Source organism: Pyrgilauda ruficollis, unplaced genomic scaffold (genome assembly GCF_017590135.1).
Source record: "Pyrgilauda ruficollis isolate IOZ18807 unplaced genomic scaffold, ASM1759013v1 scaffold113, whole genome shotgun sequence".
NCBI classification, from domain to species: domain Eukaryota; kingdom Metazoa; phylum Chordata; class Aves; order Passeriformes; family Passeridae; genus Pyrgilauda; species Pyrgilauda ruficollis.
The window spans coordinates 1288328-1311812 of NW_024509544.1; the positions used below are offsets into that span (position 1 = coordinate 1288328).

General features: G+C 57.7%; 3 protein-coding genes across 9 annotated transcripts; 2 read left to right on the forward strand and 1 right to left on the reverse strand.

The window, feature by feature from the left end:
• The first annotated feature begins 1 nt into the window (after position 1).
• Positions 2-6048, forward strand: TGOLN2 (trans-golgi network protein 2). Of its 3 annotated transcripts, none has more exons than XM_041479029.1 (4): positions 2-136; positions 409-1862; positions 3250-3333; positions 3835-6048. In XM_041479029.1, the coding sequence occupies exons 1-4, from the start codon at positions 67-69 to the stop codon at positions 3838-3840; spliced, it is 1614 nt and encodes a 537-aa protein (XP_041334963.1). In that variant the 5' UTR covers positions 2-66; the 3' UTR covers positions 3841-6048. The 3 variants fall into 3 exon arrangements, with proteins under 3 accessions (XP_041334963.1, XP_041334956.1, XP_041334947.1); XM_041479022.1 differs by lacking the exon at positions 2-136 and having other exon boundaries at positions 143-904; positions 965-1862; XM_041479013.1 differs by lacking the exon at positions 2-136 and having other exon boundaries at positions 143-1862.
• A 3772-nt stretch (positions 6049-9820) lies between these two features.
• RETSAT (retinol saturase) lies at positions 9821-16672 on the reverse strand. The gene is made up of 11 exons (XM_041479001.1): positions 16412-16672; positions 15320-15502; positions 14419-14663; positions 13746-13947; positions 13071-13268; positions 12866-12985; positions 12236-12374; positions 11992-12101; positions 11568-11734; positions 11059-11218; positions 9821-10672 (listed from the first exon to the last, which is right to left on the reverse strand). The coding sequence occupies exons 1-11, from the start codon at positions 16584-16586 to the stop codon at positions 10527-10529; spliced, it is 1845 nt and encodes a 614-aa protein (XP_041334935.1). The 5' UTR covers positions 16587-16672; the 3' UTR covers positions 9821-10526.
• A 380-nt stretch (positions 16673-17052) lies between these two features.
• Positions 17053-23148, forward strand: ELMOD3 (ELMO domain containing 3). 5 transcript variants are annotated; one of them, XM_041479125.1, is made up of 12 exons: positions 17057-17491; positions 17685-17765; positions 18051-18120; positions 18411-18473; positions 18677-18768; positions 18872-18995; positions 19589-19711; positions 19795-19896; positions 20285-20415; positions 20871-20947; positions 21446-21573; positions 22187-23148. In XM_041479125.1, the coding sequence occupies exons 2-12, from the start codon at positions 17688-17690 to the stop codon at positions 22342-22344; spliced, it is 1146 nt and encodes a 381-aa protein (XP_041335059.1). In that variant the 5' UTR covers positions 17057-17491; positions 17685-17687; the 3' UTR covers positions 22345-23148. The 5 variants fall into 5 exon arrangements, with proteins under 5 accessions (XP_041335079.1, XP_041335059.1, XP_041335065.1 ...); XM_041479131.1 differs by having other exon boundaries at positions 19822-19896; XM_041479145.1 differs by lacking the exon at positions 21446-21573 and having other exon boundaries at positions 17053-17491.
• Positions 23149-23485: the final 337 nt, after the last annotated feature.

Consider the following 23485-nt stretch of genomic DNA (forward strand, 5'->3'; position numbering starts at 1 on the left):
TTCCCTCCCGCTCTCGCGAGAGCCGTGCCCGGAAGCGGCCGAGCCGGCGCTGAGGGCCCGCCCGCCATGGAGGCCCCGCGGGCGCTGCCGCTGCTCCCGCTGCTGCTGCTGCTGCTCCTGGGGCTCTGCGCCGCCGGTACGCCGGGCCGGGCACTGCGATGGGGGCGGGAGAGGGCAGCGAAGCCCTTGGGGCGGGGGTGGGTCAGGCACCGCGCTCGGTTTGGGGGCGTCCTCTGCCCTTGGGGTCCGCCGCGTTCGGTCACCGGGGTTCCCCCTCCGGCCTTGGCTCCCCCGAGCTTCCCGTTCCCCTCGGCTCCCCCGCTCCTGTGGCGTGTCCCCTCGTGCCGCGCCCCTCGGGGGTCTCCCCTCGGCTCCCACTGACCGGGCTCCCCGTGTTTGCCGCTGCAGACACCTCGCAAGCGGAGAGCGGCGGATCTTCCGCGCTGTCTGGGGGGGCCGGAGCAGCTGGCAACCACGAGCACACGAGCACACCCACAGCGAACGGAAACGAGCAGAATGACAAGAAGTCCAGCAGTGGTGACCCCCAAACAGGCACGAGCGGCACGGATGAGAAGACGGCAGACAAACAGCAGGACAACAATCCCACTGGAAAGGGCACCGAGGACGAGGAGAAGAAGAAAAAACAGTCCCAGAAAGGCACAGAGGCTGCTCAGGATGACCAAGGTGCACACGGCAATGGTGGAAGCAGCAGTGCAGCAGGGCAGCAAGGAGCTGTGAGCCAGAACAGCAACAGTGGTGACACAGGGAAAACAGGCAGCAGTGGGCAGGGGAACACAGCGGGCAGCTCTGCTGGCCAGGGCAGCACCAACAGTGCCACTGATGGTCAGGGCAATGCCAAGAGTGCCACTGATGGCCAGGGCAATGCCAAGAGTGCCACTGATGGTCAGGGCAATGCCAAGAGTGCCACTGATGGCCAGGGCAATGCCAAGAGTGCCACTGCTGACCAGGGCAGCACAGGGAGCAGCACTGGAGGCACGAGCAGCACAGGCAGTGGCACTGGTGTCCAGGGCAGCACAGGCAGTGGCACTGATAGCCAGGGCAATACAGGGACCAGCATTAATGGCCAAAGTGGCAGCCAGAACAACATCAACAGTGGGCAGAAGAGTGTCAGCCAGAACGGCCAGGGTGGCAGCCAGGCAGGGGGCACCGAGAACGGGGGCAGCAAGGAGGGCAAGAGCAACAATGACAAGGATAGCAATGGCAAAGATGACAATAAGAACACAAATGGCAGCACCAAAAAGGACAACACCAACCAGAACAGCAACACCCAGGACGAAACCAACCAGAACATCAACAAGCAGAACAGCAACAACCAGGACAACAGCAAGAAGGAGCAGGGCACCACTCAGGGCAGTGATGGCAAGGACAAGAACACAAGTGGCAGCACCAACCAGAACATCAACACCCAGGACAGCACCAACCAGGACCATAGCAACACCCAGGGTGGCACCAGCCAGGGCAGCAGTGACAGGAACCAAGCTGGCAACGGGGCCAGCAGCCAAGGAGGGCAGCAGACCCAGGCTGAGAGCCAAGGCAGCGCTGCTGATGAGCAGCCTCACGGCCAGGACGGCGCACAGAAGTCCCAGGAGGAGCAGAGCCCTGTGTCACAGCCAGCTCCCTCCCTCGGGGTGGGCGACAGCTCCTTGGAAAACGAAGAGAGCGCCGTGGAGGACGTGGCCAAGGCCGAGGAGGGCAGTGACACCTCCTTGGATCTGCACAGGGACAAGAGTGTCCCCTCCCTGCCCAGGGCCCGCTCGGAGAGCAGCCACTTCTTTGCCTACCTGGTGAGCACAGCTGTGATTGTGGCTGCCCTGTACGTGGCCTACCACAACAAACGCAAGGTGAGCAGCCCTGCTGGAGCCCCCGGCCTTGGCCTGGGGCTTGGAGTGCTTGTGAGGGTCCCAGGAGGAGGGAGGAGATGAATCTGAGTCCATATTTCTCAGAAGGCAGGTTTATTATTGAATAGATATGATAATATATTAGTATACGATAATATATGATATATTGTAGCCATGGTCTTTTATGAAAAATCCTTTGCTAGGATTTTTCTCCTGAGAAGCTGAGGAGCCTCAGGAAAGAAATGTATAAACAATAACTGTCTGCTGCTGTGGAATGCAGCAGGTGCAGCTGTGTTTGGTGCATGTTGGTTGTTTCTAATTAATGGCCAATCACAGTCAGTTGGCTCGGACTCTCTGGGAGTCACAAGCCTTTGTTATTCATTCCATTTTTGTCCTTTCCAGCCTCCTGATGGATCCTTTTCTCTCTATTCTTTTAGTACAGTTTTAGTATATCATTTTAATGTAATATATATAATATAATAGATCAGCCTTCTGAAACATGGAGTCAAGATTCATGTCTCTTCATACAAAGCATCAACCATAATATGTTAATATATCATAATTATATGATAATACATGAATATATTATGATATTATATTATAATTTAAAAAATGCTATGCTAAAACTATACTAAACCATAGAGGAAGGACACAGACAGAAGGCTAGACAGGAATGAATAATTAATAAAAACCCCTCACAGACCAGAGAGTCCGACACAGCTGGACTGGGACTGGTCATGAAGTGAAAACAATTCACATGGAACCAATCAAAGATGCACCTGCCACATTCCAAAGCTGCAAAACACAGGGAGAAGCGAGCAGACAATATTGTTTTTCTTTTCCTCTGAGGCTTCTCACCTTCCTGGGCGAAGGGATTTTTTCATAAAATATCTTGGTGGCAGGTGGGACCAGCCCTTTCCCCTCGTCCTGACTGGTTTCTCACCAGTATCTCCCAGTTTGGTCCACGTTTGTGTGGTCCCACAGCAGCAGGAATGGGGCTGGCTCTGGTGGGAACTGGGTGTTCTCAGCTCTGCTGCTGGTTTTCAGAGGTGAAACCACAAAGGGGTGTGAGATCCCTCCATCTTATTTCTGACAGTTTCCTGCTGGCAGTTTTCTGTAGCAGCAACACGAGATTGGGGTTGTTTTTTCTCACATAAAGCTGGTTTTGAGGGAGAAAAAAAAAAAAAAAAAAGAAAATTCTTACTGTTTTCTGCTTGTTGAGCAAATCTCCTTGTCTATCTTAGGAATGGTTGAGTACTGGCATTTAATGTTTCAAGTGCTTGGGCACAGGAAAAGGGTTGTGGGAGCAGATGAGCAAAAAAACCAGAGGTGAGCCTGTGTTGGAAGCTGCTGTTCCACTCACCGTGTCTCCATTTTTCTCTCTCCAAAGATCATTGCTTTTGCTCTGGAAGGAAAAAGATCAAAAACTGGTCGACGGCCCAAATCTGGTGATTATCAGAGACTGGATCAGAAGGTGAGATTCCAGCCCAAAGTGGGGGTTGGAAACACAAAATACTGTCCCTTTGCATTAGAAAGGGTCCCAAAGCCCCAGCTCAGGAGTTTGGGAAAGGCCAGTTTGGTGCAGAAACAGGGTTTTGCCAGGAAATGGAGAAATACGACTGAGAAGTGCTGGCAGAGCTGACCCAGGGCACAGATGGGACAGTCTCGAGCTGGGCTGTGCTGAATGACTTTGGCACTGATCCAGATGACTTGTCAGAGAGGATTTTAGTGGGAGAAAGGGTAGGATTTGTGGAGAAATCCCTTTCTTCTCTCCCTTTAAACCCTGTTCCACGTCCTGCCCTTCAGGGCAGATGTGCCTGTCATTATTTTCTGCCACAGGAAGAGGAAAGTTAGGAAAACAAAGGCAAGAGCTCGTGTTTGCTTTGGGAGCTTCTCAGCCCACTGGAGTCTGGGCAGAGCAGCAGAAGAATTCTGAGTTTTCAGGTGGTGCCAACATTTCCTCTTGCCTTTGCAGATCTAGATTCCTCCTCAGATGATGGCGGGGATGCAGTGCTGCCACAGCTGGATTCCAGTCCACGGGAAGGAGGGGAAATGCTTTTTGTTTTGCACCTGCACCTTGATAAAACCTCTCACTTCCCTAAATTGCTCCTTTCCCAGCTGCCTTGTTTTCTCCCTGGGTGTCTGGCTGCTGGAAAAGCCAGACCCTGAACTTGTGTGTCCCGATGCAATGGAATTTGCCATCTGCTGGACTGATCCCTCCTTCTGGGGGGAGAAATTAAGGATCTGCTGCACAATGAGCCATGGGACTGTCCCTTGCCTGGGAGCAAAGCTGCCTTGCTCTCCTCCTGCCCTCCTTCTCCACCTGCTGGGTTTGGATGCTCGGGTTGGGAGCACGTGAGTTCTCTTGTGCTCGTTTGGAATGGACCCAGCACAGACTCAGATTTGGGTTTTCTCTCCCTGATCAGCTTTCCCAGTCTCACACCCAGATTCCCTTTTTCACACACACCTTTGGCCGTGCTGAAGCAGTTTTTGTAGCTCCTAATTCGTGCTCCATGCAGGTCTCTCCCCTCCCAGTGCTCCCAGTTCAGCTGTTACACTGGGGGTGTTGGTTGTGGTGGGGGGTTCAGGCTGGGGGAGCTCCGTGCCCTGTTGGGTCAGGGATTCAGATGGGAAGATTGCTTCCTGCCCTTGTCAGGTGTAGGAAGGAAGGAATGTAAATCCCTGAGGAGTTTGGGATGAGTGAAGCTCCCAGTCCCTCCAGTTTGGGCTGGTACTGGTCAGCCCAAGGGTTGGGGCCCCACTTACACCTGTGAGGTGCTTTTCATTCCTGCAGTTCTACTCCCCAGAGGTTTCTGGAGAGGGCACAAAGTACCTGCTTGGCTCCTGCTTTGGATTTTTCCAGGGGGAGCCCAGAGCTCCTCAGGTGGGCACCCAGCTGTGCCACATCAGGTGCCAGGCATGTGCCAGTCCCACACTTGCTGACTGACTGCACGGGAAGAGTCCCAGAATGGTTAAATTCCCTCCCTGGGGGGCTTTTTTTTTGGCCTTGCCAGGATTGGGAACAATCTCCTTGCCCTGTGGTCACCTTGGACAAGGGCAGAGCTGTTTCCTGGTCACTGTGAAAGCTGCAGCTCTACTTTTGATTTCCTAATGCTTCATTCCAAGAGGGGAGGGAGGGCTTGGCCTTCTCCAAACCCTAAAACCATCCTTTCCCTTTTTGCTGCCTCTTGGCAAGCTTGAGAGTCCCTCTTGGCTTTAAAGAGTTCTCAGGGTTTCCCTAGGAAACATCTAGGATGCTAAAAGGACTTCCAGGAGTTGTTTGGAGAGCAGGAGGGTGGAGGGAAGGGAAAGGGAAACAGGGCTGGGAATGCAGCTCTGGGGAAAAAGGGTGGGAACCTCCTGCCCCCCAAAACACCCTGCAGAGCCCCTGAGGGATCAGCCAGGCTTGGGGAGGGGACAGTGGCTTTTTGGACACAGCAGGGAGACAAACCCTGCTGCAGTGTGTGGGATTCCTGGGCTGCTCTGGCCGGGGTTCTTGGAGTGTGTGCTCTTTTTGGAGTGTGAGTGCTCTACGCTTGCTTTGTCCTGGTTTGTGGTTTTTTTAAACTGAATAATGATTTAGAAAGGCTTTCTGTTTTTTCAGCATCTACTTTTCTGTCCTGGGAGCTGTTTCAAACCCTCTCTTGCACCAGGCTGTGGGAATCCCACCCTGCTGCCAGCAGGGGAGGGAATATTTTGGACCTCAAGCATCTGGATCCCAGGCTGAGCCAAGCATTCCTTAGGGTAATGAGAGGGTCTGGGGAGAGGCACATCTCACACCAGGCTGAAATGTGGTGTTTTCCCCCAAAATCTCCCCACCAGCACTTCCCAAGGGTGATGTGTTCTGCCAACAGTCTGGGCTGCCCCAGACCTCTGGGGTTTGCTCCCAGTTTGTTGAGTTTTGTGGTGTTTATGCAACGTGTCCCAAAGGATCAAGGTGCACGGAACCTTTTCCCTTTGGACACACGTGCTTTCCATGGATGCTGTCTGTTGGTACAGAGGGGGTTTTTTGCCAAATATTCCTACTTTCTAGGCTTGAACCAGCACATGATTTGTTTTCTGCTGCAGTGCAATGCACCTTGCTTGGAAGGATCAGAATTTTTTACAGTTCTTTGTACTGTTCTTTTTTATTTTCCGTGTGGTGAAATCAGCGAATGGATTAAAAAAGACCCAAAAGGTTGAGTTTTCACTTCTCTCTTGGTGCTGTTTTTTTCACGTCCTTTGCATGGTTTTCACTGACACCTGGCACCAAAGGTGCAGGGTGGCTCCTCTTTATGCAAAACCCCTTTGATTTTGATAAAAACACCTGGTTTTGTGGAGCTGTCTGTGCTCAGAGCTCCGTGTGCAGCCGGAAGGAGCCCAGACAGACCCAGGCAGAGCGGATTTGAAGTTTCCAGCCTGCTTTCCATGCCCCAGCATCAGCCCAGCTCCACTGGGTGCTGTGAGGTCAGGGCCCAGGAGGAGATTAAATTTCTCTGGACACAGCTTAGTCATGAGCTCTGCTCTTGGATTTCTTCTTCTTCCTCCTGCAGGGAGCCCCAGAGGGCAATCCCAGGATGTCCCAGCTCCTTGGAGCAGCAGCTGGAGGCTGGAAGAGAGTGCTGTGGAACAGGGAGGAGAAGGTGCCCGGCCCCCAGTGATGCTGAGGCTGCTCAGGGGAGTGTTTCCTGCCGGGAGTGGAACAGAGTCCCTCCTTTCCCCGCCTCCTTTCCCTCCCAGGAGGAAATCCTGCCTTCCACTCTCCTCCAGTCCCAGCTGGGAGCAGGCAGCGCCGCTGGTTTTCCTGGGGAAGGGCTACTGAGCTTGCAGGAGGAAAAAAGAGTGAAAATTTGGGATGGGGGGGTTGGGAGAGACCTTACAGAGCCCCCCAGTTCCAAGCCTTGCTGCCAGGGGCTCAAAGCACTGCTCTGCTCTGTGTGCTTAGGGTGATTTCCCAAAAAACCCACTGCACTGTGCTCCAGGAGCTGGCTGAAGCCCCTGCCTGCCCTCACCCTGATCTCAGAGGGCTGGAAAGGCCCCAAAATACTTTGGCAGGCGTGGTGGAGCAGGAACAGCCCCTCAGGTCGGGTCCTGTACCTGGTGCAGGAAGCAGAGGGGGCACCCCAGGGGTGGGGAGTGCCCGTGGGGTCATGTGGGGGTCAAAGTCAAAGTCCATGAGTGGAAATAATGCCAAATAAAATCAGAAATGATTTGCCAGCTGGGTTGGGCTCTGCTTATCGGGGCAGGATTGAGACATTCTGATAGAGGCAGTTCAGCAGAGAGGCCCTGAGGGTGGAGGAGCTCTCATGCATGAGAAACTGGGTGAAACTGGGTGAAAGTGGGCACAGGGCTGTGCCCTTCAACCCTCTTTGAGTGCAACTCTTCCCCAGCTGGGGGTTGGGCTCTGCTGACAGGAGACAGGATGAGAGGAAACAGCCTCAGGCTGTGCCAGGACAGGCTCAGGCTGGATTTTGGGAAGATTCCTCTATGGAAACAGCAGTCCAGGTCCTGAGCAGGGGTGGAGACCCCATCCCTGGGTGGGGTTTAGCAGCTGTTGTGGCACCTGGGGACATGGGTCAGTGGTGGCCTTGGCAGCTGGACTTGGTGGTTTTGGGGCTTTTCCAGCCCAGATGATTCCAGGGATCTGTGAAATGCTGCTGCATGCACTCCCAGTGAGCCCAGCTTGCAAACCCCAGTAACCACCCCGGGTTTGTTTTATCTCATCTTCTCCTGAAGGCTCTGAGTCCTGCACGGCCTCCTGAGCAAACAGGTGAGCCCGAGCTGATCTCACAGCAGGTATTTTCCTTACGGGCAGGGCACCAGCCAAGCAAACACATCAGCTTTGCCTCTGCATGACAAATTCCATGGCCTGGGACCATTGGTTTGGATTAAAAAAACCCCACCAAAATGGTTGAGATGGCATTTGCAAGGTTGGAGCTGTTTGGGGTGAGGAAAGCAGGAGGAGAGGCAGGTTTGGGTCTCCTCGGAGCTGCTGGGGGAAGGCTGGGTGTCACTGGGCCTAAATCAGAGTTCCTGCTCTGCAGAGGGTCCCTGGGAAGAGGACCTGGCTTGTTAAACCCTCCCCCCAACAGGCTGAGCCCCTCACCTTCCCAGAGGAATTTTTGGGTTGGTTTTCCTGTAGCTTGTCCCTTTCTCTCCATGTGTGGCAGGGCGCAAGGTGCTGCTGGTCACTCAGGTGTTGCCCCTGTCTGCAGCAGGCTGGGAGTGAGGCAGGAGCCTGCAGGAACGTGGATCTGCAGGGCTGAGGAAGGATGCACAGCCTGCAGGGTGAGAGGAAGGACAGGAACATTGTCTCCTGTTTGGGAGAGACCTTACAGACCACCCAGTGCCACCCTGCCATGGCAGGGACACTGCCACTGTCCCAGGTGCTCCCAGCCCTGTCCAGCCTGGCCTTGGGCACTGACAGGATCCAGGGGCAGCCCCAGCTGCTCTGGGCACCCTGTGCCAGGGCCTCACACCCTGCCAGGGAACAATTCCTCATTCCCAATATCCCATCCATCCCTGCCCTCTGGCAGTGGGAGCCATTCCCTGCGTCCTGTCCCTCCATCCCTTGTCCCCAGTCCCTCCCCAGCTCTCCTGGAGCCCCTTCAGGCCCTGCAAGGGGCTCTGAGCTCTCCCTGCATCTTCTCCTCTCCAGGTGAGCACTCCCAGCTCTCCCAGCCTGGCTCCAGAGGGGTTCCAGCCCTGGAGCAGCTCCATGGCCTCCTCTGGACCTGCTCCAGGAGCTCCACATCCCTCTGGTGTTGGACCAGAGCTGGGGGGAGCTCTGCAGGAGGGGTCTCACCTGGGCTGGAGGTGCCAGAGCAGCCTCCCCAGTTCCCTGCTGTGCCCGTGGGCTCCCCAAGGGGCTGGCTCTGGGTGATCTCTCCTGGCAGAGCTCACTTTCTCTGCAAATTCCATCCCATCACTGAATTATCTCTCTGCTGAGTGATCCAGCTCTCTTTGCCAGATCAGCCTTCAAGCCTCTTTCCAGGGCTCCATTCCAGCACAGTCACACTATTCCCTGCTCGCTCACACTGCTCAGCAGCTGGGCTTTGTTTTCCTCCTGTTCCATCAGCAGGATGATGATGATGGTGAAAGGAACCCTTTATTTATTCCTAAATTATTTTTTAAGAATACTATTTTTAATTATTAATTGTATTGAAACGAAGTTTCAAAGCTGTGATGTTTAGCACAGTTTAGTGGTTTTGGTGGTCTAATTCAAGTAGTGGAGGTGGCTCTGCTCCCCCTCCCAGGCTGTCCTGGACCTGGTGGAGAGAGCAGCTGCAGAGGCTGATGCTGCCTCAGGGGAGCTGAGGGTCTGCCAAGGGGCTCAGTCCCAGCCCTGCCCTGGGGGGTTTCTGTCCCCAAATGTCACATTGGGGGGGATTTCAGGCCAATTTCTATCAGCTCATCGACATCCAGTTGGTGTCTGGGAGGAATATTTGCTGCCAGTGATGTCCACAGGGTGGTTTCAGCCCCAGTACTCCCAGTAAAGGGCACAAACCCCCAGGGGAGATGGGGACACTGGGGATGACCGAGGCTGTACCCTGAAGGAGAGACACCTGTAGGGAAAGCACCAAAAAAGAGGCATGGAGCATAAAAGAATTGGGATGGAGGGCTGTGGTGGGAAGCTGGGGAGTGAGGAAATGATCAAGGAGGGACCAAAACCCACAATTAAACCAGATTCAACTGGCAGCTGTTGAAAACCTCGTGCTGTGCCAGTCCAATTCTGCCCAAACCTAGGAAAAAGTGGGAAGTTCTCATCTTCATCTGCTTTACCTGGACAAAGACATTTCAAGGGATTTTGGTGAGCACTGGGCACTTCTCCTGTGACCAAATCTGGAATATCTGTGAGAGTTTCATGGGCTTTGAGCCACAGCTCCCTTCCCCTTCCATTCTGTTCCATGTTCCATTCTGCTTCCCCTTCTCCCTCACAACCCCCGGCCCCACTGACCCATCATGAGGCACAAATCCCAGGATCATGATCACTGTTTTATTAATTCCAGTCTCACATGCTTCCCTTCCCATCTGGAGAGGACTTTCATCCTGTTCCCAAGTTTTACCAGCAGACAGAAGGACTTTGTTGTGGCTAAAGGAGCGTGAGCTTGTGCCACGGATGCCTTGGAGCAGTGGGGGAGAGCAGCACCCAAACACTGGGAATACTGGGGGGCTGGGGTCCTGCTGCTCCCAGGAATGGCTCTGGAAGCCACTGGGCACTCTGCAAGCTCTCAGACAGCTCTGGGGCTGCAGGTGGAGGTGGGCTTTGGTTGGGGGCTGCAGCTGGAGGTGGGCTTTGGCTGGGGGCTGCAGCTGGAAGTGGGCTTTGGCTGGGGGCTGCAGCTGGGGGTGGGCTTTGGCTGGGGTCAGCGATCCTGATGGGATCAAGCAGCCATGGCAGCTGCTGGTGCCACCCGATTTGGGGTTATCTTGACTTCCCTCCTGGCCACAACAGCTCTTGGGGACTCCCTCCATGGCCAGGGACCAACACTGGGCATGATGGAGGAAGGGGATGCATTTTTTTGGTGGGGGTGAGGTCCAACACAATCTGTCTGGAAATGGGAATCATCCTGGATGAAATCCCTCAGCTTGGCACAGAGACAGGTCTGCTTCAGGTGCGTGGCAGCTGAGAGTGAGGTGGGGTGGTGTGCTGGGGGGCAGGGGTCCCTGCTGGGGGGATGGCAGGCTTTAGTCTCCCTTCTTGGAGCTGGTGGCTTGCAAGCGCAGCTTCAGCCACGCCACGTCCGCGTAGAGGTTGCGCTTGAGGATGGTGCTGGCGCAGATGATGGCTCCTTGCAGGGCTCCCATGAACCCCCCCAGGCACAAATCCTGCCCTGAAAGGAGGGAGCAGCAGAGGAGGTCCCCCTGTGAGCAGTTCTCGCTCCCCACTCCATCCCAGCCATGCAGGGTGGTGTGGGCATCACCTTCCAGCTGCCCCACACCATCCCTGGGGTCTGAACCCACAACCCCCTCCCTGTCTGACCTTCCCTTGTCTCCAGCAGGAAATCCCCACCGTGCCCTGGGCAGGGGGACAACCTCCCAAAGCCGGGGGAGCACAGCCCTTCCCTCCTCCCCTGGGACACGGAATTCTGCTTTTCCAGGCGTTATCCCATTGCCCCACAGCGGCTCTTCCCTTTGTTCCATTTCAGGAAGGTTTTCCCTGCCCACACCCCTCTCCCCCGGAGCTCTCCTCCTCTGGGGACGCTGGTGGCACTGTCACCTGTCAGGTAGAGGTTGGGCACAGCCGTGTCTGCCCTCACGGTGGCAATGGCCTCGGCCTGCAGGCGGGGGATGCCGTGGTCAGCGCCGTAGAACTCGCCGTGGGGACTGGCAATGTAGTGCTGGTTGGTGAGAGGAGTGCCACCCGAGAGGTACTCGATCTGCAGGGGGACAGGGACAGGGTGGTCTGCAGGGGCAGCAGCACGGGGGGGCCTCTGCAGGAACCTGGCTGTGGGGGTACGGCCTGGGATGGATTTCCTGGCAGTTCCTGGCTGGTGGGTCTGGCCAGGATCATCCTGGGATGGTTATCCAGGTCTGCCCAGGCTGGATGGGGCTTGGAGCAAGCTGGTCTGGTGGAAGGTGTCCCTGCTCATGATGGGGTGGAACTGGATGAGCTTCAAGGTCTTTTCCAACCCAAACCATTCCGTGATTCCTTGGTCATTGGGTAGAGGGGAGCTGGAGGACCCCTGAACCCCAAGTTTAGGACCCCTGACCCCTGTGTTTCCTCACCCGGCCCTCGATGCGAGGGTAGAGCTTGGAGACAGTCTGCATGATGGCATCCACAAAAGTCTTCTTCAGGTCCTCATAGTCATCCCCCCGCTTGTGGACCTGCTTGTCCTTCCACTCCTCGAACCACTCGTACCTGGCGAAGGTGACGATGGCCAGCGTGGATTTACCTGCAGGAGGACAAGGCTGGGGTGCTTGTCCCTGTGCCCACCCTCATCCCACCCTGTCGCTGCCCCAACCCTCCCCATCCAAACCCCCCAGAGCTTTGGGGTTCCGTGTCCTTCATCCAGGCATCCCAAAGACTGCATTCCATGAGCCCCGCCCAGCTTTGGCCATGGATAGCTGAGTGGAAACTCCTTGTTTGGGACCACCAAACCCCAAGAGGAGTTTTGAAACCCCTCACAAGCATTTGTGGTGTCAGCCTCACCGGGGTGCCTCATTTCCCAGGTGGGGTCCTTGGCTGATGGCGAGGTGACAAAGAGCACAGGGATGTTGTTGGCAGCTTCTTCTCTGGACGAAGCCAGGTAGCGCTTCATCCTGCACGAGAGGGAAGGGCTGAGCCGAGCTTCAGGGCACAGCTCCCCCCAAATCCTCCTTTGGGGCTGAGTCACTGCCCAGGAATTCATCTCCTTACGCTCAACCAAGCACATCCAAGGTGAAGCCAAACCTACATTCCATCCAGGTCGTTCCCCGGGTACATGAAGTAGTTGGTGGGCTCCAGCCCCAGCTCCTCCCTCGAGCCGCTGAGGCCGACGAAGACGGTGAAACCCGCCTCGCCAGGGGCCAGCATGTGGAGCTGGGCCTGGATCTCTGCAGCGTGCAGGGAAAAGGGCAGTTAGTGTGTTCTGGGGGAAATCAGGCTTTTTTAGGATCCTCGGATACGAAGAAGTGGTTTCTCCAATCCTGGTCCTTTCCCACCAAACCCTGACCCTTCCCACCCACACAACCATCCCCTTTCCACCCAACTGTGACCCTTCCACCCAACTGTGACCCTTCCCAAGCACCTCTGTCCCGTTCCCCCCATCCTTGCCCCTTCCAGATTTTCTAGGACATTCCACCAACTCCCACGAATTTCAGGGCCCTGCAGTGTGTTTTTTTTTCTTAGGGAATCCTCGCACCAAACCAGGACTTCGCCAACCACAGCCAATTAATTTAAGCTGAATGAAAAACCCCCGCGAAGAAACGAGCGGGCCAGGGCTGGGTTTTGAGGGCTGTGGCACAGGAGCCACGGAGGTTTGCCAGGGTTAATTGGTAAATCGGCTTTCCCCTGAGGCTCAGGGTGGGATTAACGCGAGCCGCACCTGGCAGAGCCCGCGCCTCCGCCGGCAGCAGCCGCTCGTAGGTGTTGAAGATCCCGGCATCCGAAATGACCACGGGAGCCAAGATATCCACCGAATCCTGGCCTTTTTTGACGCTCACACCTGGCGGGGGAAAGGCAGAGGGGGAAGGATGAGGTGCTGGTGAAAGGAGCCCCGCTTTGGGAGCAGCCCCGTGGCAGGTGCTCACCGCAGGCTCTGCCCTGGGCGTCCAGCAGGATCCTCTGCACCGGAGCCTTCCCAAAGACGTTGCCTCCAGCCCTCCGGATCACCGGGATGGTGTGGAAGGCGATTTCCCCCGCCCCACCCTTGGGGTACCAGGCGCCGTGGAGGAAATGGTTCACCAGGATGCTGTGCATGGAGAAGCTGGCCTTGGAGGGGAGCACACCTGGGAAAAAGGGCAAATCCACACCAGGGGTTTGGGCAAATCATGGGTTTGGAGCTTATCCTAAAGGTTTTAGGATGAGGAGCACCCTGGATGTGACATTGAGAGGAAGGTGAGGAATCTGGAGGAGTAGGGAGGACATTGGGTATGGGTGTCCCCATGGCAAACCTGTGGTCACCAACTTGACCAAGGCATGGGGGGCTGTGAGCAAAGCCCAGGCGAGGGGGTGGAGGGAAGGGAGAGGTTCTGGAACATTCCCTTGTACAGAAATGATGTCACCCCACGGGGAAGATGAGGAACGCAGAGGGAAAGAGATGGAGATGAGCAACGGGGACGTGTCACCTGCCAGTGACTTGGGGACAAGAATGCTGGCGAAGCATCCACCAGAACATTCCTGCAAACCTTCCACAAAAGGGGGTTCTTACCTTTTTTCTGTTTCTAAAGGGTTTAACATCATCCCAGGGCCTCCTGGTCACCTACCATAGGTGGGGAAGATGTAGCTGAGGACAGCCCGGAGCTCGGGGTTGGGAGTGAGACCATCCACCACCTCCTTGAGGCTGCGTGAGGCCAGCTGGGAGAAGGAGCAGAGGCGTGGGAGCAGCCTGGAGCAGATCAGGAGCCTGGCCAGGAACCTGGGGAGCATCTTCAGGATCCCCAGCAGCACAGCCCCACGGCCGGCGCTCTGTGGGGAGAAGCCGGGGGCTCAGACACACCCCAGAGATGCTCCAAAGCATTTTTTCCCCTTAAATTTACTGCCAGGCAGCCTGGGGAGCTGTGGGCAAGGGTAGTACTGGCTCCCTCAAAAACCTCCTTCAAGAGAAGCTTCTGCCAAAAAGTTTCCCCACTGAAACTCCTCCAGAAAGGTCCTCCCAAAAAACTTCCTCAAAGAGTTGCCCAGAAAAATGGTTCTTGAGAAAAGGACTCTGCCCCAACTCAAACAACTTCTCATTTAAAGAAATCTCCCCCAAAACATCCGTGACGCTGCATTTTTGAGGCAGAAAGGGGCGATTTTGGCCAATTTTGCTGATTGGTGTGTTTCCCAGCACTTTTGGGGTGATGCATCATTCCCTGGGGGTGCCCAGCATGCAGGTGCCAGGGGGGCTCCCCTCGTTGTGTGACCCCCCCAGATCCAAGCTCCCCTGGTGTTCCCCACCTTCACCAACCGCTGGAACTCGTCGATGGCCGCCGCCTCCCCGGGGAATTGCTCCTTCAGCCGCTGGAAATATTCCCTCTCCCCAGAATGGATGTGGAAGGTCTTGCCAGCACCCTGGGGGTCCCCCAAAACCACGGCGTCGTAGGTGGCCGGCAGTGGGGCCCACTCCAGCTGCCCATCTGTCAGCTGGTCCACCAGGAACCGCATCAGGGAGCCCTCCTGCATCTCCCCCACATAGTGGATCCCTAAAATAGACATTTTTTCCCTTATTTTCCTCTTTTTTCCCCTTATTTTCACCTTTTTTTTCCTTCATTTTTCCACCCCAAAGCCACCTCTTATTTATCCACCCCTACCCCATCTGCTCCACGTGGAAGGGAAAGGGAAAATCTGGGATTCATCCAGCTGGGGTGAATGGCACTGGAAGGGAAAGGGAAAATCTGGGATTCACCCAGCTGGGATGGATGGCAGTGAAAGGGAAAGGGAAAATCTGGGATTCACCCAGCTGGGGTGGATGGCACTGGAAGGGAAAGGGAAAATCTGGGATTCACCCAGCTGGGGCAGATAGCACTGACCAGTGATTTTAGCTGGTAATTTTGGAGTTTTGTCACACTTTGCTGTCCATCTGTGCTGTAAATAATCAAACCCAGCCATTCGGGGACACGCAGGGCCGGACTTTGTCTTGCCACAAGAAGTTTGCCAGCAAGACAAAGTGTCCTGAGGTGACATCCCCCACACAGGGGCTGGCTGTGGGGAATTCAGGGCGTTGCTATCCCACACCCAGAGGGGTTTTTTTTGGGGTGAAGAGCAGGAAAATGTGTAAGAGCAGGGGAGCTCCCACCCCGAGGGTATCCCGTGCCCCTCCCTCGGCTCCAGGGGGGGAACCGGGGGCCCCGAACGGTACCGGAGTCAAACTCGAAGCCCTTCTCGGTGAAGGTGTGGCAGCAGCCGCCCAGCTTGCCGTGCTGCTCCAGCACCAGCACCCGCCAGCCCGCCTTGGCCAGCAGCGCCGCGGCCGCCAGGCCCCCGATGCCGCTGCCCACCACGATGGCATCGAGCTGCGCGGGCACCTTGTCTGCCGAGAACACTGCAACGGGGCAACGGGGGCGTCACCGGGGGGCACCGCGGCAGGGGGACCCCCGAAACCGCCGTGAGCGGGTGGCACCGCGGGGGGAACAATGCCACCCTGGGGGGGTCCGTGACACCCGGGGTGGTGACACTCTGGGGGTGACAATGCCACCCTGGGGGTGTCCGTGACACACGGGGTGGTGACACCCTGGGGGTGACAATGCCACCCTGGGGGGGTCCGTGACACCCGCGGTGATACCACCCTGGGGGTGACAATGCCACCCTGAGGGTGTCCGTGACACTCGTGGTGGTGACACCCTGGGGGTGACAATGCCACCCTGGGGGGGTCCGTGACACCCGGGGTGGTGCCACCCTGGGGGTGCCAATGTCACCCTGGGGGGGTCCGTGACACCCGGGGTGGTGACACCCTGGGGGGATGTCGCTCCGGGGCCGGTGACACTGGAAGGGACAATGCCACCCTGGGGGGGTCCGTGACACCCGCGGTGGTGCCACCACTGTGTACACCGCTCCGGGGGACCTGCCAGCCCGGGATGACACTGGGGGTGCCAATGTCACCCTTGGGGGGTCCGTGACACCCGGGGTGGTGCCACCCTGGGGGTGCCAATGTCACCCTTGGGGGGTCCATGACACCCGCGGCGGTGCCACCCTGGGGGTGCCAATGTCACCCTTGGGGGGTCCGTGATACCCGCGGCGGTGCCACTCTGGGGGTGCCAATGTCACCCTTGGGGGGTCCGTGACACCCGCGGCGGTGCCGCTCTGGGGGGATGTCGCTCCGGGGGCGCCGCCAGCCCGGGCAGTTGATGGCAGCCCGGGTGTGCTGTCCCGGGGGATGATCCTCCCTGGGGGCGATGGCACCCCGGGCTGCTGGTGCCACCCCGGGGGTTTGGTGGCCCCGGGGGTCCCGTACCTGTCTTGACGACGGTCCTGCGCACAGCCTTGTCGGTGACGAGCGGCGCGGGCGGGCGGCGGCTGTCGGTAGCGAAGGGGTTACGGCTGCCCGAGACCGGCAGGAGCACGAGGGAGAGGAGGACGAGGAGGAGGAGGAGAAGTGGGGCGAGGAAGAGCAGCGCCTGTAGCCACATGGCGCCGCGGGAGCCGCGCTCTGCCCCGCGGAGCCGGGAACGGCGGCGGGCACGGCACGAACGGGAACGGCGGGCACGGGGCGGGGGGACCGCGGGGAGGAGCGGGGGCGGGCACTGGGAGGGGCATTGGGCACTGGGAGCTGGGGCTGGGAAGGGGCACTGGGCACCGGGAGCTGGGACTGGGCACCGGGAGCTGGAACTGGGCACTGGGAATTGCGACTGGGCACTGGAAAGTGGCACTGGGCACTGGGAGCTGGTCCCGGGCATTGGGAGCTGGGACTGGGCACTGGGAATTGGAACTGGAAAGTGGCATTGGGCACTGGGAGCTGGTCCCGGGCACTGGGAATTGGGACTGGAAAGTGGCATTGGGCACTGGGAGCTGGTCCTGGGCACCGGGAGCTGGTCCCGGGCACTGGGAGCTGGGACTGGGCACTGGGAATTGGAACTGGAAAGCGGCATTGGGCACTGGGAGCTGGGACTGGGCACTGGGAGCTGGGACTGGGCACTGGGAAATGGGACTGGGAGTTGGGACTGTGCACTGGGAAGTGGCGTTGGGCACCGGGAGCTGGTCCTGGGCACCGGGAGCCGGGACTGGGAAGTGAGAGCTGACACTGGGCACCGGGAGCTGGCACTGGGAGCTGGCGACACCGGTGGTGACACTGGCATACTGGGAGCTGGCACTGGCACCGGTCGGCGGGACCGGTCGCCGCTCTGCCCACCCCGGAAGCCCCGAGTCCCGCTCCGGGCCCCGCCCCCGTTCCAGCCCCGCCGCTTGGGCCCCGCCCTGCCCCACCCCTTTTCGTCCCGCCCACCGGGCCACGCCTCCGCCCCGTGCGCCTCCGTTTCCTCGTCGCGCGGTGCGCCCCGGGAATTGTAGTCCCGCGTGCCCGCGCTGGCGGGTTGAGGTGCGGACTACAGCTCCCGGCGTGCAGCGCGGCCGCTTCGGGCTGAGGGGTCAGAGAGGTCTGAGGGGCTGGAGCGGGTCTGGAACGGGCTCCTGAGGGGGTGGCTCGGGCTCCGGAGGGGCTGGGGTGGCTGTGGGGTGTCGGTCGCCGGGACGCCCCCATTCCCACCGGCCGATCCCCTTCTGCCCCGCAGGCCATGAGCGGCGCCGGGGGCTCGGAGCGGTCGGAGCAGCGGCCGGAGCGGCCGGAGCAGCGGCAGCGCGTTGTGCCCCCGGCAAGTTCCTCGTTCCTCTCCCGGCGTGTCCGGCCGGAGCCCCCCCAGCCGAGACCCGCGGGGCCCCCACCTCAGGGGTGCCAGCCCCCCACTTGGCCTCATGGCTCCATATCTGCTGTTACAACCACATAAAATCGTCCTGAGGGTACAGACCCTCCCTGAAGGGGCCTGAGCCAACTTCCTGGGGGCACAGGGGCTTGTTCGCTGGGGGGAAGAGCTTGGGATTCGGGGTGGGCTGGTGTTTGGGGTCTTTCTGTGACACTGTGTTCCCTCTGTCCCCCTCAGATTCCAGCTCTGGGGCAGGGAGGTGTCCTGCAGGAGCTGATGCTCGGAGTGGGGCAGCCCCCAGACCCTGGTGAGCTTTTCCTGCTTCCCTTGGATCAATCGTGGCGTTTCGCGGTGGGAAAGTCACCCACGAGCCCCCAGGGATCAAGCAGGGGGGGATGTGCCAGTCAAACCCGTCTGGTCCCATATCATTCCCCAAACTCACCCTAGACAAACCTTGTGGTGCCCGGGGTGGCTCCGGCTGCGATTTTCCTTGGAAAAGAGGAACCACAGCCCCAGGGTGTACTGAGGGGGGCTGGGGGAACCCCCACTCAGTGTCTGCCCCCCAGATGTGACTCCGGTACCCCTTCCCTTGGGCAGGGATCAGCGAGGAGCAGCGCCAGGCCCGGGAGGAGTGGGAGGCTCTGGAGGAGATCCAGTCAGGTACTGGGGCTAACAGGGGGCTGGGAAGGGGGAAAGAAACCGCAGGACGGGTGGGGGCAAAGCGGGGGGCGTTACTTGCAGTGGAGGGGAGAGACGGGGCTGGCAGTTCCTTTTTCCCCTTTTCATTCTCCTGGAACCGGGGCTCATTCGGGGGTGCAGCCAGGGCTCCGTGGGGGTCTGACCCGCTCCCTGCCTCCCTGCAGGGTTGGGGGGCAGCTCAGGCGCGGCCCCCCCTCCGATTTCCTTCAGTGAGGCGCTGCAGCACTTCCAGAGCGCGGAGCTCTCTTCCAGCCGGGTACGGCCGGGCTCCGGCTCCGCTCCTTGCCGGGAGAGGGGCACCAGCCCCTGCCCCGCCGCCGGCCGCGCTCCCTGAGCGGCTCGGGGTGTTTCTCCTGCAGGGGAAGGTCCGGGCTCCGGGGCGCCGCGGGATCCTGGCCGCCCTGCTCCGCTGCCTCTGCGGGCCCCCCCGGCTCCGCCCGCAGCTCCGCGGGGAGCAGGAGCTGGCGCTGGCCATGGCGCAGTGTGAGTGGTGCCCTTCGTGCCCTGCTGGATCTCATCCCTGCTCCCTTCCTACGGGCACAGCTCCAGGCGGGAGCTCCGGCTCCACGGCCCTTCTGCCCCTCAGTCCAGGGGCACATGGGGTGGGAGTCATCCGGTCCCTTGGCATGAGGGGGGCACACATGGAAACCCTGGGCCTGTGGGTTTGGGGGCAAGTGGCCTTCTCTGGGCACCGAGGGGGTTTTAAGGTGCCAAGCTGTGGCTTTTAGGTGCTGTGAGGGCGTTTTTGGAGGGTGTGGGTTTGGTTTTGGGCACTGAGGGACATTTTCTGGGATTTTTAGGGCATTGAGGGGTGAGTTTGGGGTCTTTTGAGCACCAAGAGGCATCTTTTAGGTGCTGAGGGATGTGTTTGAGAAATGGGGGAGATTTTTAGGGTGCCATGGGTTTGGTTGCTGAGGGTTTTGCAGTGCCAAGGGGCATTTTTAGCTAACAAGGTGGGAAGTTTAGGTTCCAAGGAACGTTTTTGGGGGCCACGGGGTGTTCCTGGAGCAGCGAGGGATGTTTTCCAGATGCCAGGAGTGTCCTGAGGCCCCTGGGTGCTGGCTCCCTCCCTGCAGGTGCCCTGGATGACTCGGAGCGGGTGCACATGCGCATCCTGCAGACCATCTACCGGCAGCTGACGCGCTCCAGGCTGGGCTGCCCGCGCTACGGGGCACACTGGGAGGAGCTGGGCTTCCAGGGTAGGACAGGGAGCAGCCCTCTGCCTGGGGAGATCCCCAAAATCCATTCAAACCTCCCCTGGAACCTTCCCGTTCCATCCCAGCTCCCTCAGGCACTCCCTGTGCTCCAGACCCAGCTCCACTGGCCTCCCTTGGACATGTTCCAGCACCTCAATGTCCTTCTTGGACCCCAAAATTGATCCCAGGTTTGATCACCCCAATCCTCCCACTCCTCTCCATATCCCTACAAAATTCCCGGGGGGACTCTCAGTCCCTTTATCCACAGAAGAACTAAACCAAACTGGCCCCAGTATGACATGTGGACTGGTTGGCTGGCACATCCCAGTACTGCATTCCTAAAAAAGCTGGTAATTCCTGGAAAGGTGTGGGAGTGGGAGGGGTGGGGCAGGGGCTGGGTAATGCCCAGGTGAGCGAGGTGATGGCCCCATCAGGGAAATGGCCTGAAAGCTTTCCCACAGGAAAGGGAATCCCCAGCATTGTTGCACTCTGGAAATGCAGTGACAGGGAGTACAGGGAGAACAGCCCATGGAAGTGGGAAGGAGGCAGGGGGTGACTCCAGGCTCACCTTTCCAGGTGCAGATCCCGGGACTGACCTGCGTGGGACGGGAATGCTGGGGCTGATGCAGATCCTGTTCTTTGTCCTGGATTCCCGGACGCTGCCGCTGGCACGGGAGATTTTCCAGCTCTCTCAGCATGAAACCCAGGCATGACCTTCCCCCCACTCCCTGCCAGGGGGTCTCCCTTGGAATTCCCCATGCTCTGGGAGAGGGAAGAACAAAAACCTTCTCTTCTGAGTTTTTTTGGGATGCTGAACCACCCCGATCCAGGCTGGAGCAGAGCTCCAAGTGCTGTATTTATGCTGGGAATGGGATTTTAGGGATTTGATACTGGCTTGGAGCAGGATAAACAGGCTGGAGAGTTGGGCAACAGGAAAATGGGAGTGAGTACAGCCATTTTAGTCCGGGTTTAAGCCTGGGTACAAGATAGGCTCAGGCCTCAGCATCCATCCAAGCCTGGGTCTGTAGGGCTGTTATCCCAGTGCATGGATCCCATGGATTTGTGCATGCATGGATGCAGTGTCAATGGGCCAGAGATACCAGAGGGGAGGAGGGTTTTCCAGCTGAGCTTCCTTAATGCTGGAATTGTGGTTGTTTTCCAGAATTTTCCCTTCTGCATCATGTCTGTGAACATCACCCGGATCGTCATCCAGGCGCTGCAGGAGGAGCGGCTCTCCCGGTGAGCAGGGCTGGTTTTGGGGTCTCAAGCTGCATCCCAGGTTGTTCCCCTGCCCAGCAGATGGCTGAGCCCTCTCCTGTTGTAATAATAATCAGTTGGGACTCAGTTTCTTCATGCAGAAAAGCCAATTCTTTATTCACATAACTCATTTTATACAGTTTTCGCAGACCTCGCATGTAACCCCAATTGGCTGGTAGTTTTCTTGCTAATCAATTCACTGGTTTAAAAGTGCCTGTGTGTGTAAGAATTTCTCCAAGTGTTTCCATGTTTCCTTAGTGGATTCTCATAGGACAGACCTATTGTTCAAGGAAGTGCAGATTTCTATTTCTCTCCAGGAACAGGTGTCCATCTTAATGGACTCTTCACTCCCAACATTATCCCACATGGGAACTTGCAACCTATTATTAGCTTAGCTAGAAAAACAGGGCCTAAACCACATTTTTTAAAGACTTTTGTAATCCTTGGAGTGGTCAGTAATCCCTGTACTCCCCTGTGCAGGGAGTGCAACCGGCGGCAGCAGGTGATCGGGGTGCTCAACGACCTCTACGCCGCCGCCTTCCTGCGCCTCTCCCGCCTCTGGGAGCAGCAGCACGGCACCGTGGCCAACGCTGCCTTCTTCCTCAAGGGTCTGTCTTCCCAGCTTCTCCCTCCCCAGCCCAGTGACATGGGCTGCAAGGCTCAGGAAGTCCAGACATTCCCAGTTTAATCCCCACACTGAGGTTTTTCCAGTTTTCCCCTATCCCAGGGGTGTTTTGCCTCCTATTTTCCACCCCAGGGCAATGCTGGAGGTGGGTGACACTCCCTGCTCCACAGGCAGGGAGCCGTAGCTTAGCCCCTGTCCATGAATTACCTAGTCCAGAGTGGAATGCTGTCAGTGGGACTCAGAATCCCTCAGGTATCAGGATCCAGCTGGCACTGCTGGGCTCCAGCTTCACCCCACCTTCCCCGCACTCCAGTTTTAGGGTGCTCAGGCTGGTTACTCTAGGGAGGATTGCTGTCAGTGGGAGTAGTGTATCCCTCAGAAATCAGGATCCTGCTGGCACTGCTGGGCTCCAGCTTCACCCCACCTTCCCCGCACTCCAATTTTAGGGTGCTCAGGCTGGCACAGTGCTCCCTCCTCCCAAGGAAAGCACGAGCCTGCCCTTTCCCAAGGGAAAATGTCAGGACACCAGATGTATTGAACCCTTGACACCATCCAGGTCTGCTCCCCTCAACCTTTTCCCCCTCTGACCTTTCCAGAGCTGGAATTATCCACCAAAAAGAAGCCGAGGCAGCTGCTGAAATCCCTGGAAGCCTACCTGAGCCGCAGCCTTCAGCCTCCCTCCCCTCCCTCCTCCTCCCAGATCCAATTCACCAGCATTTGTGACCCTGGCGTGGAGCTGGAGGGAGATTCCTGACCGGTCTGACACGGAGTGGGACGCTGCACAGGGAATTCTGCTGGTGGATCAGCCCTTGGAGGGAGACACACCGGTGTTCCCCTGGTTAGGGCGCTCGGGAAGGGCTGGGAGAGCTCACAGAGCTGGGATTTTGCCTGCTCCAGGTGGAACTTTCTGGAAGCAAAGAAGGAGGAGATGGTAGAGCAGGGGATTCCGTGAGCCACCCAGCCTGGTGCTGGGATAGTCACTCTCCCCACCCCAAATCCAGGGTCCCACCTGGGTCCTGACCCTCCCCAGGTGGAGCTGGAAGGTGCTGCTGGGTTCCTGGATCCCATCCCGGCCCCAGCAGCGCCTGGAATGGGTATCCCCCCACTTTGGGGGGCTGTGTCAGACCCCCCAGGGTCACTGTGGGCTGTCAGCACCCAAAAAAGTTATTAAAGGGGGGAGACAAAGGGTCTGGTGGGAAAGAGTTTTGGATTTGCCACTGGGGGAAGGAAAGGTGAGCTGGGGGTGCCCAGAGTCCACTTTGGGGTGAAAAAGGTGCTGTGGAGGAGAGAAATGAGGGTTGAGAGCTCCAAGGGGGAGGGCAAGGGTTATTCCCTCTGGGAGCTCAGGGCCAGTGCTTGGGAATGTCCCCAGGCCCCTAAAAATGGGGAAAAGCAGCCCCCAAAGGCCAAATCTGGGGAGAAATGAGGGGTTTGGAGAAGTGGGAGCTGGAGGAGAATGGAACATTGTGACCTCAGCCCCACTGAGAGGGCGATGATTCCTGGGGCCTGGGAATGCTCCTGGATGGAAAAAAAAAATAAAATAAATGGAGAAAAAGGAGCCTGGAGTTGGCGTTGGCTGTCCTGATCTTGACTTATTATGGAAATTGAAGGGGGAATTCTTTTCAGGTGTTTTGGGGGAACAAAGATGGGGGCGGGGGGGCATCGGGGCAGTCTTGCACCTGTGGGAACACATTTGGGAGTGGTACTGGAATAAGGGGGGGATAGAAAAGATGAGAGAAAATGGGAAAAGAAAGGATGGTATAAAAGGAGAATAAAAGCAAAGGGACAAGAAAAAAAAGGAGGTGGAAAAAAAAAGAAAGAAATAGAAAGGACAAGGAGAAAAGGAGGAAGAAAAAAAAAACAAGGGAAAGAGGCTCCACCACCCTTTTCCTAAT

Excerpts from the sequence above, each read along its gene's own strand:
- TGOLN2 (XM_041479013.1), top strand. The coding sequence starts at position 159 with ATGGGGGCGGGAGAGGGCAGCGAAGCCCTTGGGGCGGGGGTGGGTCAG. Across the intron at positions 1,863-3,249 it reads CCTACCACAACAAACGCAAG|ATCATTGCTTTTGCTCTGGA; the intron begins GTGAGCAGCCCT and ends CTCTCTCCAAAG.
- RETSAT (XM_041479001.1), bottom strand. The coding sequence starts at position 16,586 with ATGTGGCTACAGGCGCTGCTCTTCCTCGCCCCACTTCTCCTCCTCCTC. Across the intron at positions 12,102-12,235 it reads GGGAACGACCTGGATGGAAT|GATGAAGCGCTACCTGGCTT; the intron begins GTAGGTTTGGCT and ends CCTCTCGTGCAG. Across the intron at positions 10,673-11,058 it reads GCCCAACCTCTACCTGACAG|GGCAGGATTTGTGCCTGGGG; the intron begins GTGACAGTGCCA and ends CCCTCCTTTCAG.
- ELMOD3 (XM_041479125.1), top strand. The coding sequence starts at position 17,688 with ATGAGCGGCGCCGGGGGCTCGGAGCGGTCGGAGCAGCGGCCGGAGCGG. Across the intron at positions 18,769-18,871 it reads CGGAGCTCTCTTCCAGCCGG|GGGAAGGTCCGGGCTCCGGG; the intron begins GTACGGCCGGGC and ends TTTCTCCTGCAG. Across the intron at positions 20,416-20,870 it reads TCTCTCAGCATGAAACCCAG|AATTTTCCCTTCTGCATCAT; the intron begins GCATGACCTTCC and ends GTTGTTTTCCAG.